This window comes from Artemia sp. Qi Xiang Cuo, chromosome 4 (genome assembly GCF_049724085.1).
Source record: "Artemia sp. Qi Xiang Cuo chromosome 4, ASM4972408v1, whole genome shotgun sequence".
Lineage (NCBI taxonomy): Eukaryota > Metazoa > Arthropoda > Branchiopoda > Anostraca > Artemiidae > Artemia > Artemia sp. Qi Xiang Cuo.
The window spans coordinates 59,620,583-59,636,225 of NC_142797.1; the positions used below are offsets into that span (position 1 = coordinate 59,620,583).

Sequence of the window (15,643 nt, forward strand, 5' to 3'; positions counted from 1 at the left end):
AGCTGCCGCTGCAACCCGGCTTCTATATTATTCAGTTGAGACAATATTTTCTCAGTGTTTAAAGTTATTCACAATAAATCACGCGTCAGGTACTTAGAGCCTAACGGAAAACAAAACTAATTTTTAAATTTTAAGGTATTTTTCTAGTTTGAATAAAAGATTTAAATTATTAATCAGACACCATAAATATTTTTGCAGTTTACATAATAACTTTAGTGATTCTGAACTGAAATTAAAATAAAAGAAAACAAATTTATTCATGGAAATATAGCACAACATCATAATATTGCATTTACTTTTACGCTATATTTAGTTACACCCTAAAATTATGACGTCATTCATCAATCTCGTACATGAAAATACAGTTTTTCGTTTAAATTGATTCTACTATAAAATTTAATTTGGTTAATTACAAGAGGTTTCTAAATAAATCAATTTCCATTAAAATGAGCCGGTAAACTGCTCTCTATGATTTTCTACCGCCCTGCTAGCTGCGCAGAAAAAAAAACGGAAAAAAGATGCTGTTCAAGCACTTTTCTTGTTTTTTAAGCCAATAGATTTTCTTTCTAATTCAAGAAAAAGAGCTCTAAGTTTTCTATATAAGGGTTTTGGACGAGGTGATTCAGATCGTATATTTTGTATTTCGATCAAACGATAATTGATAATTGAACGATACTGTATATCTTAGTATTGGACGTGATTGTCTCTTACGAGGTCACAAGCTACTACTGCAACCCTGATTGCAAGCTACCGCTGCATCTCGGATTTCTTATATGGGGGCTCAGACAAGGCGGCTCTAGCAGTGTACTTCTTGTTTTGATTTGACTGTATTTTTAGGAGTTACGGGCTATTTTAGTTTTTACAAAGGGAGATGATCGTCACTTACTAGGTTGCTAGCTAACGCTGACACTCGGATTCCCTATGTTATAATAACATAAGTTACAACAGTGCTATAGAAAAATGCAGTTCTTCGTAAGAGACAATAATTACAAAAGGCACTAGATGTGGCACTTCACTTTAAAATGAGCTATTAAACAGCTCTCTACGATGTTCCTGTGCCCCGCCATCTGAGGAAAAGAAAAAGAAAATGCCGTATATGCAGAATATCGTGGTTGTAGCCACTTTTCTTGACTTTCAAACCAATATATTTCTTTGTTGTTCAATCCAAGGGACAGTAAGTTTCTTATATAGGGGTTTTGGAAAAGGCGGTTCTAATAGTGTATTTCTTGTTGTGATCCGACCGTATTTTCAGGAATTATGGATTATTGTAGTTTTTACTAAGGGACTTGATCGTTTCTTACTACGTTACTAGCCACCGCTGCAACCTGGATAGTGTTTGTTGTTAATCAGAGAAGGCAATAGATGTAGAAATTTTCTTTGAAATGAGCCTTTAAACAGATGTGAAAATATAAACACTTGCCGTGCCAAATTTACTGGGTTGCAAAGCCTTTCCTTCTTGTACCAGCCATTTCATTCTAATGGTTTAATTTTTCCTTCGATTTGACCTCATTTTTCGGCATTCAGGCAACTTTTTATTACTACCATTTCTTACTACTATGGGCCGTGTTCATCTTTTACTAGGTTGTACCAACCGCTACAACCACGAACAACAAAGGTTTACTATTTATTGCTTACATTTACTTTTTATTCTACTACTTGTTTCGATATTTTTCAAAGCATTAACAAACCACTGAAAAAATTAGATGGTTCTCTTAAAAGATGTCAAGCTTAGACACAAATTAAATGAGTTTCACGTAATTGATACTTTTCTCTATTTATGTGATTTTCTTTTATTTTCGTTTTTATTATCTTGTTATCTTTGGGAATAATTTCTTTCCTGTCCATCCAGGTTTAGCAATGATATTACAAATCCTTATCACTCCTAAACTTGACTTCACTCCTTACGACAGACGAGATTTGAACTGTCAACTCTCTGAACAAGAGGCATGCTCTCATCCACTATACTCTCGAAAGATATTTTTAATTTTGATTTTTCTACAAAACTGTTCAAATAATTTTTATAAAGGAATTGTAATACCAATCTTTGACACTTTTGAATTGAATGACGCTACCGCTAAAGCTCTCATTTGTTATAATTTTTTCCTTTTAAGGTGAATGGAAAAATAGTCAAAATTCCTGAGTCAGTCAGATGGCAATTTTTTTTCTTATTAGGCATTTTTTATAACGCGTTTTAAACTTTTCGTTACAATAGGCTACGGTCCGCGTTTCACTAGGTTACAGCTACAGCTGCGACCTTGATAACTTTTCAGAAGATGCTTGTGTTATATTATGTTGTCAAAAAATGAGTTTGTTGCATCGACAAACAAATTTATTATAATATTTTAATTACTATGGGCTAGAGTTTTTCTCTTTAATGTAATTATATCATGTGTTATCTAAATATCCTAATTATTTACCTTATGACAGCGGAGTGGATAAAGCCACACCCTGGAACTATGGTGATGGTTCAACCGCTCGTGTCAAAAGGCGAAGTATTGCTAATTTACTATAATCCTTATATTCTAGATTCTAGAATAGAATCTATTCTAGATTCTACTATAATCCTTATATTCTATATTCTAGAATAGTATCTCGATTCTTCTGTACTGCTGTTTTTTCTTAAGTCGATATTTCAATTCCTCGATTCAGATACTTGTCTTGGTTTTTCTTTCGTTGAACTCACTAAGATAACTTTTCGTTGCAATTTTTCAAAAGATGCTTCTATTTTATTTATCTTTTCAAAAAATATATGTGTTGCATCATAATGCATATTTATTTTAATATTTTAATTACTATGGGCGAGATTTCTTTTTTTATTTTCAATTATGAAACAGATACATGTTCATGTACAAGCTGTACAAGCCTCATGTTCAAGCCTACGATTATGACTGACGTCATAATCGTAGGTTATACAATGCGCTACGGTTTGCCTTTCACTAGTTTGCAGCTACAGCTGCAACCATGATAATTTTTCAAAAGATACTTGTGTTATATTATCTTTTCAAAAGATAGGTGTGTTGCAACATCATACATATTTATTTTAATATTTTCATTACTATATGCAAGAGTTTGTTCTTTATTTTCAATTACAAAACAACTACATTTTCATGTACAAGCTTGATGACTGACGTCATAATCATAGGATGTAACCATATATGGCGTAATAAGTGAATGCAACATTTATACACGCTTATCTTTCGAATTCTTATTAAACAAACCATTGTGTATATTGGACATACGAGTTCGTTCTGTACACTTATCACTTCCGCTAACATATTATACTTCACATAAATCTGGCCTATTCTGCTTGATCCTTGGTTATCCATTCGAGTAAATCTAGACCCTTTCCCAAAATCAACCCACACATCTTTCAAAGTCCAAGCACTTTATGACTGTAACTTCTTCTAGCTACTTTTCCATTCCTTCCTAAATCATCCGCTTCGGACACGATACAATTAAAATCCTCCAATATTATCAACTTTTCTTCACAAAGGAACCTTTGCAATTTTTCACGAATGGCTGTTTTTCACTATTCCAAAGAGAGCTGTCTATATTGTCCCGGTGCAACGCTATCAGCGGAGAAAATAAAAGGGAAAAGGCTGCTTCCCGTGCAAGAAAGTGATGTCCCTATTGTCCAAACCAATATATTTTCCTTTATATATTGGGTAATTATGTATAGAACTACACACATAGCTTCTACCTAATAAGATCTACACGATCTACAATTTTATTTTGTACATGTTAATTTTAAGTTTGCAACATTTTTGTCAAGGGCGTGTAGCTCAGATGGTAGAGCACCCGTTTAGCATTTGACAGGGATGGGGATCGATGCCCCGCACCTCCAGTACTTTAATATTTGTTGTTCCAAAACGTTTGTGACACAAAGAAACATACATTTTAAAACAACTTATTGTTCTATAAAAAGATACCTTATTGCTCTGCTTGGCAATACAGGACCCGGGGTTCTATCCTGGCCGCAGCAAGGCTGGGCAACAAGCTTGCTACTTGTACAAGTAAAAAAGGTACTAGGTTGCTAGCTACCCCTGCAACCCAGATGCTATGAACAAGCATTCTTACTTTATTAAAAAACGTCTTAAAAAATAATTTTATTAAATTAGCTTTTAGTTATTATATGCCTTGGTTTGTTCTTCACTAGGCCTCACACGTCTTTACAACCAGGATACTGATGTCCACATTTACATTGAACTATACAGATCCTTTATATAACGATTTGAAAAAAGAGAAAATGTTTAAACAATGGAAAACTGACCTGTGGTGGCTGTTGAAAATTTGTTTTAGTTGGTAATTTCGTAAAAGCTGACTTTCATTGCTATGTTTTGAGAAGTTGTCGAGAAAATGTATGAAAAAAGAAAAACAAAGCTTTTCCTCCATGAATTTTGTACCCGCGCTAGTTGCCTTAAACGACATTCGTGCTTATGAATTAAAAAAAAACGACAAAAAAAAAACAGTACAAACTTACTCTCCAGGACTTTTTGTAAAGATTTGGGAAATTCTCTGTGCACCTGTGTCATTCAAAATTTTTGGCCAACTCGGGCTACCACTAGTTTACCTTACAAAATCAAACAGTTCATGGAAAGGAACTCGTTACAGTTCATTATGAATAGGGACTATGTAAGTTTCATTGGATATAGCTGATTATCCGGGTTACAGCGGTAGCTAGCAACCTAGTAAGAGACGATCACGTCCAATGTTAAGAAATATAATAACCCGTAACTCTAAAGAATAGACTCAGACCAAAACAAAAAGTACATCATTAGAACCGCCTTGTTCGAAATCTTTATATAGGAAACTTACTTTCACTTGGCAAGAACAAAAATTACATTAAAAGACGATCATTCGAAGAACATACCATTGCATAAATGGGATTTAGTTAGGTTAGCTGTCTGATTCTTTGAAAAAAATATGATTTGTCAAGAAAAACTACAATAATACCTGAAAATTGTAAAATAAAATAATTTTATTTAGCTGCAAACTGCAAAAATATTTATGGTATCCGAGCAATAATTTTGATTTTTTTTAATTCAAACCAGAAAAATACAAGAACTCTCTATTTCCAATCGAATGAGCCCCCTTTGAAGTTTCTACGACGACCCCTTCCATATGAAGTGCCTCTGGGAAAAAAATAATGTAATAAAACATCGGAGCCGTATGGCCTTTACTATAGGCAACGCTATAGCGTTGCTTCCGATTTCTGTTCGTTTTGGGTTTCATTTATTTATCGATGCTGATTTGTGGTAGTTTCACGCTTGGTAGATTATTTGATTTCATTTTTGCTCATTTTTCGTTTAATGGAGTTCTTAACTTTTCTTTAAAAAACTTATTTTGTGGAAGAAGTTTTTTTTTTAATTAATTAGCTACGCTTCATCTTTCAAAAATAAAAAAGTCTGAGAAAATTAAAAAACTTCAACTCACAATAAAGTTCCAGTTCATACTGAACAAACCCTTTGAGTTCTTTTAAGTAAATTAAATAAAAAAAACAAGTTTTTTTAACTGAAAGTAAGGAACGACGTTAAAATTTAAAACGAACAGAAATTATTCCGTAAATGAAAGGGGCTGTCCCCTCCTCAACGCCTCGCTCTTTACGCTAAGGTTTGACTTTCTCACAACTCTATTTTTTTTAAACAATGAAAACGCAAAAAAGATTTTCTTTTTGCTCAAGCCAGAAGACGTTTCGCTCTTATTCAGAAATTTCATGTATATGGTTTTCGACCATGGCAATTCCAACAATGGAATTTTTATTTCGACCCGGTTTGCCCTCAAAATAATAAAAATGGTTTACTAGTGGTCGAGGTTCGTACTTTACTGGGCAACCATGATCTCTCTCAGCGTGTTTTTTTGCGGTTTTAATGGTAAGAGTACATTGAGAAATCAGACCTGAATGAAGCACACACATGCAATTACTTATTTTGGGTGGAAAGGGTGACCTTTTGGGTTTTAACAGGGATACAAAAGAGCCCCAAAAATAGCCGAGTCATCAAAACACATTTTATTAACGCTAGGCCCATGTGAATTACGTTTTATTCGAAAATTTTAGCCATTTTCAATTAGTTTCAAGCTCTTAGTAGTTTCAAGCTGTCAAAAATAACATAGTTTATTGTCACAATTAACTTTTATCATTAACATAAACCAAAACAAACGTCATTTTTCCTACAATATTTAAAATATCATTTTACAAATTAAGACTAATAAATAACAGTTCCCATTTCTGAATGAGCTACGAATGGCAATTTTTCTCACTAGTCACTTTTTTAAACGTTTTTAACTTTTGGTTACTATGGGCCGTGGTTTCTACAGTGTGTGGATCCAGCTTTACAGCAAAACGTGAATACCACAATGAGTTCTGTCTTCGTTCATAAAATAGACTTCTACCATCCAAATTAATATAAATAATAGATACCATTCTTGGATCCGCTTCAAATGGTGATTAGTCCTTACTTGATCTTTTTTTTTAATGTGTTTTTAAATTATATGTAGCTATGGGTTAGTGTTCGTTCTTTTGTCCCTAAGAAAGCAACCATAAATATATCAAACGCATGGAAAAGCCTTCGTCATTTTTTAGTTCGAATCAGGAGCAGAATCAGGCGGCGGACTCACTCAAACATGACATCATATCCAAGAGAAGAAACTTTTCAAAAGATACGAGTGTTATAATACCTTGTTCAAATACACGTGTATTACATCATCTTATATATTAAGATGTAGTTTCAGTCGAAAATTGTATTTTACCTTTATTGTCATGTTTCGTTACTTAAAACGTAGATATTTCCCTTCAAATAAGCCCGTAAACATATCCATGATGTTTCAGCGCCCCGTTGGCAGAGAGAAAAAAAAAGGAAAGCCGAAAAAGGAGACACATTACCCCATCCCATGTAAAAAAGTGGTTCTCCTTGCTGCTTATGATTGGGGACTGTAATTGTCCTAAATGAGGTTTTCGCCTATGGTAATTCCAATGTAACAGTTTTCATTTTGATCTGTCACCATTTTCTGGGGTTTACTAAAGAGGCAATCATGAGTTGCTCATAATGAGTAACCATAATGATAGAATAAGGTTAAATTAAAAAAATGGGAATGAAGACCTATTAAAGAAAATGGAGAAAATGTCAGGTATTTCGGCAGATATTAGCTAAACCGTCTTCCAAACCACGAATAGAAGTAAAACTACATTAAGGGATAATATGTAAAATCGATAAATACGTAATAAAAAATAAAGACGAGGACAAAAAAGACAAGTTTTTCAAGGCAATGGATAAATGTTATTTGTTTTAAGTATGATCTTTTCAATTAGGTTACTTAAACCCTTTTTTAAAACTTACATCGATATTTTTTTCCTTCAAAGGAAAAAAAAATTTCCTTTCGGTGTAAACATAAAGTACAAGCGGTGCAAGCATTTTTAGACATTCCCCACTAGTGCATGTTTCAAATACGAGCTGTCAGAGCCTGAAATAACGAATATTGTTAGCAAGAAAAGTAGGTTTTCTGCTTATTTCATTTATTTTGTCACTCCTACTAGAAAGTCAAAAAGATTAAAAAATAGGTCTTTGCTATGGTTCATTTCTACATATCACAGAAACTCTTCTGGTCTTTTGAACAGGAACACCATCGAAATATGATTCATCGTTACCAAGTATTCCATGGGATAAATCATAACGCGCAAAATCCCTGCAATAAAAATTATTATTATTATAATTGACAAACATAACTGAATGAGGAAATGGGGGACTCTACCGTGGATTCTCGCCCATTGGCTTAAGAATCTTGTGCCTTAAACATTGTTTTTCATTCAAATTTAATTGTTTCATCTATTTGAGCCTATATTGAAGTACATTTAGGATGTCTGACATAAACAGTTAAAAGTAAACTAATCAAAGACTACAAAAAATCTGTTTCAACGTTGATTTATTTTAGATAAAATTATAATTGAATAGCTTATGGAGAGGAGAGGTCACTGAAGGTAGCTCAGCTATTTCAAACGGGCAATATCCGTAAAATGGGGTATGTATATGATTTAGTAAAGAAAAAAAATATTATACCTCCGTAGAAAAAAATTTGGGGAAACCCTCCATCCAGGTACTTAGACAAGAATTTTTTTTTTCATCGGGAGGGAGCAACAAAAAAAATTTTTTGATATTCAATAAGAATTGCACAAAACTTCCAAGAAAATGTAGGAAGTTTTTGGGAAGCTCAGAGCCCCCTTTACCTGTGTACGTCCAAGCTCCCATCCGAAGTTTTAGTAAGAGCCTTCAGTAAGTTTATATTGAAACGCAGCCAACTCCAGATTTAGGGCAAAAAGTTCCAAATACTATCTGGTAAATGAACAAAAAAATGATTTCAAGCTTGTTTCACTATGTTTTCAAGCTTTCTAGGACAGGTGCTACATACGAAAGGAACACATATTTAGATGATTATGGATTTAAACGCTGTCCTCCCTTCACTTGGAAGGATATATATAATGATTAGGAAAGATACATATTTTAATGAATATAGGACGAAAAGTGTTGAGGGACAAAAGTACCCCTCTTGTTACAGAGACGACAGTTTAGTTTGGAATAATTATGCTAAGTTTTATCCAGTTAGAATCGGTAGGGTGAATCGGGGAAAGTCCGACACCTTAACATGTTTTTTTTGTTAAATTGACTCTCAAGATTTTTTTTTTATGAGTATCTCATATCATCTTCTATCAACCTTTTTTTTACAACAGTTTCCCATATTATTCACTTTCTGATTTTCCCATATACTGTGCTTGTAGCCCATCACCAGGTCTCAAAGTTGGTGCAGCCTGCTATGTTGGACTTACCCCAGCTTTAGGGGAAGTGCAACATATCCTACTAGCTTTTTTCAACAATATGTCAAAAATAATATGACTTCACCATCTTAAAGGGCATCAAGGAATCACTATAAGTCCATAAGCAAACAATTTGTATGTCAAACTGACTGGCATCAAAAGGCCTGGCCATACTTTTTTCTGCTGCTGTGGGGTAACTCCGACAGTGTCGGACTTACCCAACAGATAAACATTACAAGTATCTTAGCCGAGGTGCACAAATGACTGAATGTAAATGATTGCTTATATTTTAAAAAAGAAAAACATATCACACAAAATATGGTTTGACTCCAGATACAAAAAGTTACTCATATATGTTGTAGCTTACATGTATGGGCATAAAACAAAGATCTTCTGACGCGTGCTAGTAACTGCCTTGTACGATACATTAACCTGACGGATTTGGGGTATTTCAAATGGTCCGCTTTTCCCACTAAGTTTACTGGTCCTGTTTAATGTATTTGTCATCTACAGTATCGAAATCGTCTTTCTTTGGCCAATTGAAAGAGTAGGTGGCAAGGCTCAAGCAGTGAAGAAATTTGAGCTTAACTTTTCCCTTGTCAGGAAAGTCTAGAACCCTTCCTATGTAACCTTGTTCGTCATTCCTTGCATTGTATCTAACTGCATAGTACTCATTTAGCTTGGGAACAATCTTTTGCTTACTGGGTGTCTCCTTGTCATTGTTGTCACTTTCTTGAATAGTATCTTGAATACTCTGATCATCCTCATCAGAGCCAAGTTCAAGGCTGATGTTTGATTTGCTATCACCCGTATCTCTATTGGCTTCCCTCTTAGGAAATATTTTTTTTCGATTTTATAACCTTCCCATCTGAACTTTTCTTCTTCTCTTTGCCTTTTGCTTACAGATTTTCTTCCCTCTTAAGCACCTCTAGATGTTCTTTTGATGTTATCACTTCTGCCTCTCTTGCAATTTTCTTCCGTTTTTCTAGTCCTGAAACTGATGGTAGGTCGGGCCGCTTGATTGAGTGAAGAAGAATCTTTTCAAAAGTTTTTGATTGGTTGCCAAGCAACTTCTTTGGACTAAAGGTAACATAAAAGGTAATTTTTTCTAGTTCAGTGTTGACAGTGGTTGTGACTTTAGATGTGCCTGAATTTTTCTCCTGCTCCATTTTTATTTGTGCATAGCGTCTCAACTTGGTAGGTTCAAACTTGGTTTGGTCAATTACGGATGGGTTTACTCTCATTGGAACACTCAGGTCAAAGATTCCAGTTGCTTTGAACGACTTTTCAATCAGACTAGGAGTGAAATAGGTATCCCATACCTTTGATTAGAGACATACAAAATCCTTCTTTGACAGAATGTTGCCAGGGTGCTCCCTCTGCCATTTCGAGAGATTCTGATCATAAGACACTTTCATTCCCTTGAAAACCACTTTATCGAGAGGTTGAAGCATGTGGAGGTAGCTTGAGAATTGTCACGTTAATTTCATTTGCAAGTTTTGCAAGAGCAAGAGAAAGCTTTGCAAGTTTTGCAAGAGCATGTGTGCCATGTCCATCTAAGATGAGAAGTGCCTTTCCCTTTACATGAGGAAGAAACTGGAATTCAAACCAGTTCATAAAGAGATCAGACGTCATCCATCCTTTATTGGTAGATGAGTAAGATGCACCAGGGTAAGCTCCATCTACAGGTATCCATGAGGTCCAGGTATTCTTTGCAGAGAAAACTATTAAAGGTGTGAGTTTTTCTCCGTTTGCACTGATACAAACCAAGGCAGTTGTATTTTCACGTCCATTACCACCTGTTCTATGAGTGGCTGGTGAGCCTTTGGCTCCAGCAACTTTCGTATTGCTAGGATCCCTGCAGAAAGATGTCCCATCCAAATTAAACCGTCACTGGGGCTTGTCAAGAATATCCATTGCCGTGGCAGTTTCATACAAAAGCTCATAAAAACCATACATTATGAAGGGGTCAGATTGCTGCAAAAGTCTTTTGTTTTCTAACCTTTCTGGTTTCTTAGATAATTTCTTAAACCACATTGGTTATCCAATTAGTTTAATAAATTCTGTAATTGCAAAACGCATTAAAAGATTATCAGATAGTTCCACAGAAAACACAAATCAAAGGGAAAATTCAGTTTATCTTGGTCTCCCATACATTAAAGGGATTTTAGACCACATTTCAAAAAATCTAAGGAAAAATAACATTTACACTTATTATAGACCCAGAAAAACTATCAGGTCCCAAATTTATCAAGGAAAAGACCCTATTCCGATAGGTGAAAACTCCGGTGTCTACAGAATTCCTTGTTCGTGTGGTCTTTGGTATATTGGAAGAACTAATCAGCGACTAACAGATAGATTAACTCAGCATTCTAGCTCAATTAATAATACACTTAAAAAGCGGAAAAAAACCAGAAAATTTTGACTCTGCCCTTGCAGAGCACATTTTTGAAAAACCAGACCATACTATTTTGTTTAATCAAGCTAGTCTTATTTCGAATGATAAGGGTATTGTCCAGCACTACAGAGAAGCTGTTGAAATTTATAAATACCAACATTTAGGTCTAGCTTTAAACAGAGATTCCGGTGATTTAAGAATAAATGAGTCATATTTCGGTTTTCTCAAAAGAGAAGTCGATACTTTAGTGATCCCTGAAATAAGCCTTGAACCACTTTCCCAGTCATCTAATCAAACACGTGAACAACCCCTTAGGTCTCAAAGGGTGTCTGCAAGAAATGCCTTAATTAAAATCCAAAATCAAATGACATAGTTTTCCAACTTATTTAATTGCTGGTTCGTTTTGTTTGCCGAGTGAATGAATTGATTCCTTTCTTTTGTTCAGTTGTTCGCTAGTATCCGTCGATGGCAGATCATATTTTTTGGATTTTGTGCAAATCGCGGATATTGGCGAATAACTCGCTTTTTTTGTTGTTAGGTATTTGGTTTTAATTCTTTTAATTTTTGGCTTTTATTGATACATCGTTTCGTTTCGCGCTGAAGAAGAGAGGCGTTTGTCCTCTCGAAATATTCGCTTCGTTTTTTCAGTATCTTCATTTGGCCTATAAAAACCCCATTTTTGCTCGTTTTTCTTTCTTTATGTTTCTGGTTTCTTTAGTGAAATTTTGTTTCGGCACTTGAACCCCACCCACCAGTCATGACCAGGTCGGTTGTCCTTAAATCTTGTTTGAACTTTGTTCTTGATGAGATATTCTTGGACTTGATCAAAAAATTCCTGCTTGCTTAGACCTATGCCCCACTTTTCAAAGTATTCGGAGACCCTGAGCCATATCCTTTTCTATTTCAGCAGGAATTTCTTGACTCCTCCCTCCACCACAAACTGTTTTTTTGACTTCTGTCTTCTTCATAAGATGGTCATGCAAGGTAGTGCTCGGTATTTGAAATACTTTCGAAGCCTGTAGCATAGACATTCTCTTTGAAGATATCTCTGCTTGCGCGTTTTGTAGCTGAGTTGCATCATATGTTCCTCCAACCCCATGTTGTGTTTTCTGAACATAATTTCTAGGCATCTAGAAAAGACAAGGGAATTATGAATGAATGGATGAATTTATTCGAAGGGGAATTATGAATGAATTGATGAATGTATTCGAAAACCTGTCACAAGCAGGTGTGCAAAAAATTCCAAAACAGCCAGTAGTAGAATTTCAATAGCTGCCAACACTTTAGCAGCAAAATCCGTGATTTGACAGCTTTTCTTTGAGCAAGAAGTATTTCTATAGGTAAAATTTTCAGAAAAGTAACAAATGTAACTTAGTATAGCTTGCGGTTAGAAATATCAATAGTTTTCTTAATCATATTAAAGTACTGTCTCATATTTACTCTAATACTGCTAATGGTGTATAGTATTCAAAGTCTCAAGTATACAGTATATAGCTTACTGCTGGTAGTTTATGGATTGAGTTGTACACTCCAATGATATTGGTATTATAAAAATAATACACACCCAACTGCATTCTTAATATTCATTGATCACTGTACTACAACTATAAAAAGGTCAGTATACTTTTACTAGCATAGGAAGAAAGGTCAGTAATTCAGTAATCTATGTCTGGTTTGGATGTGTAGTAAATAATTGAGACATAAACTTTTGAAAATAGTGAAAAAATTATTTCAAGTCAAGTGAAAGTAATAGTTACTAGGGGTGGATTGTCGTCAGTGATAATTCACTAGGTGTGGCAACCCTGAAAGAAAGGGGATTTTTGGGGAACCGATTTTGAGAATGTTTATGAGAAGACAGATTTTGGGGGAAATCCCAAAAAATTTAGGGATAGTGGAAGGACTGGTATTTTTGAAAAAAAAAAATGCCAACAGATCTTGCTATGCCATGAAAACTGTCCAGTAGCATTGCTACTATGCTATCCCACTTTTTGCACGGCGGAGCACGACTTGTGTTTTGACACCTTTTCTTTGAGCAAAAATTATTTTATATGTAAAAAGGGTATTTTCAGACAAAATCTGCCCACAAATTTGATACAAGCCAAGTAGCATTTCTACTTTGCTACACTTTTTACACGGCATGTCACAAGTAAAGGTTAAGACGAAAAAAAAAATTACAGGGGAGAAAGATAAACGAAAGCAGGCACAGAACTGCAATACATGAATGATCAACATAACACTACATTCCACTAAGTTAGTAAAGCCATCTAAGGATGGTTACTGGTTTCAACCTTTATTATCTAAAGCTTAGAATCTGTTCTACCATTTAAAATATCCATCTTTGGTAACATGGGGTAAGTCCGACACCCCAGCCAAACATCCCCCGTAGGGGGTAAGACCGACATGTCGGACTTTCCCCAGATGGGCTTTTTCGGGGGTAAGACCAACACCCCTCTTATCTGTTCAACTAATAACATTAGCTTGTTTTAAAAAATCAGGAAGATGCTCCTGGTCTTTTAGTTTCTAAGAAATGAAAAAAAAATTCTCTATCTCTCTTACTTTATAATCTACATAAGTTAAAGTAAAGTCAGTTGCCTGTGTTCATAAAAAAACGCCGTCCAAAAAACTTCAAAACCTTCTGAACAGAAGGCGTGCTAACTCTACCAGAAGTTGATGGCACTGTTGCCTACTGCTACTAATATGGAAGAAAATATGAAAGCCTCCCACAGATACAATGGACCATAGACAAATTGAAGGTCGGTATCAGACTTACCCCACTGTCGGACTTTCCCTGATTCACCCTACCCCTTCTAGGGCAACCTCAAATTACATTACAAGTATCCCAAGCCGAGCATTTAATGCCAACCTAGAAGCCAGGGGAATTCTTAACCTATAACATTCCAACCCTGAATTAGACGTCATAAAACAAAAACGGCAGCGTGCGTCAGCAAAGTTAAGAAACATACTGCCATTAAATGTTTGTTGTTAAAGGGCAATGCAGCTGTCCAAAAAACAGATGAGATTAACGATTTGTATGGGGATTCTCCGCCATCATTTACCAGAGGAAAAGTCTGAACTGCAAACCTTGAAATACTGCTGCAACAAGGTTATAGGCGATATACGTTTATAACGTCCAAAAATTGCCATTACTGACGATAGTATTGCTGAAGTTCGCCGAATAGCGTTAAAAGACCGTCAAATCGAAGTGATTGAGAAACGAGCATAAATGCTACGAATATGTTTCAAGAACGTTTTTGTCACATATTAAATCAAAATTTAGGCCTGAGAAAACTGATCACGCATTGCATACCACGTTTATTCACGTTAGATTAAAAACCAGTTCGATAAAATATTTCCAACGTTCTGTTTTGCAGTTCATACGAAATAAATCCGATTTTAGCATCATGAGTTTACTATGGATGAAACGCAGAAGAAGTTATCGTAACTGTTTTTCTGGGTTAGTTATTGTGTTATATTAACTGATTATTGTCAAAAAGAAAAAAAGAAAGAAAAATCTATGCACAAAATAAAAGTTTCATAATTTTATAAATAGGCGTTAAACTCCCCAAAAAGAGATACAAACTTGTGTAAAACTATAAATGGAATTCAATGTATATGAAGAACACTTCTTACAAATCATGAAATTTGTTTATTTCCAGAGATGGAGAATCTAGCTTGCATGTTGTTTTTCCCCAGATTTGATGATCAAACCAGTAGCTGCAGGTTATTGAAAGAGGGGCAATCAAGTGAATATTAAAAGATTTGGTGCCATTTTAAATAGCAAAATAGATTCTGTCATAGGAAAGTAACACGTTCAAGCATTTTGGGAAAATCTTATTGCACAAAAAATCTGAGAACTATTAAAAAGGCATTTATACAACCTCTTAGTGTCAAAAGTCATGCTGGCGTTAAGTATTCTATTTCTCCCTAATCATACATGGAGTCCATATAAATGGAAAAAGTATTATAGACAGTGTACCCAATATAATTAACGGCAATAGAGTATCCCACAGTTTCCTACCGTTTTTAAGGATGTTGGCCAGTGGATTCTCTTAGGGTGGTGGGGGTGCCCAAGCCTCAAAAAAACATCTTGGGGCTGTGTTATTGAACTTTCTATGAGAAGGGCTTCATACAAACTGAATGTTCAGATGATTATGGACTTAAATTTGGATATCCCTTTACTAGGAAGAACGTATGCATTTTGGTAAATATAGTGCGAAGGGTGCTGAGGGGGCAAAAGCCTCAGCCCCTTATATGCTCTCATGGCCGAGAAGAACATTTGCAATGTAAAATTGTGCTCAGTGTTGCTCTGCGAAAGTCGAAAATTTATTTAAAGATAGGAGTTTGAGGGGGCAGTAGCCTTCTCATCTTTAGATAGTTATTGGTATGGTATTAAACATGTACATAAATTATATAAAACAAACAAGTTTTTTTCCATGTGAAAT

General features: G+C 35.0%; 2 protein-coding genes across 2 annotated transcripts in view; both read right to left on the minus strand.

Annotated features, from left to right (window-relative positions):
* The window catches only part of LOC148953284 (uncharacterized), a 239,439-nt gene that overhangs the window by 150,523 nt on the left and 73,273 nt on the right, over positions 1–15,643 (minus strand). The gene's annotated exons all lie outside the window — the stretch shown is intronic.
* LOC148953285 (RNA demethylase ALKBH7, mitochondrial) overlaps positions 7,500–15,643 on the minus strand; it is a 52,348-nt gene continuing 44,204 nt past the window's right edge. Inside the window, exon 4 of the mRNA XM_089087605.1 lies at positions 7,500–7,680. Coding sequence (XP_088943731.1) covers positions 7,563–7,680 — 118 coding nt within the window. The 3' untranslated portion in view covers positions 7,500–7,562. The remainder of the gene's footprint in view (positions 7,681–15,643) is intronic.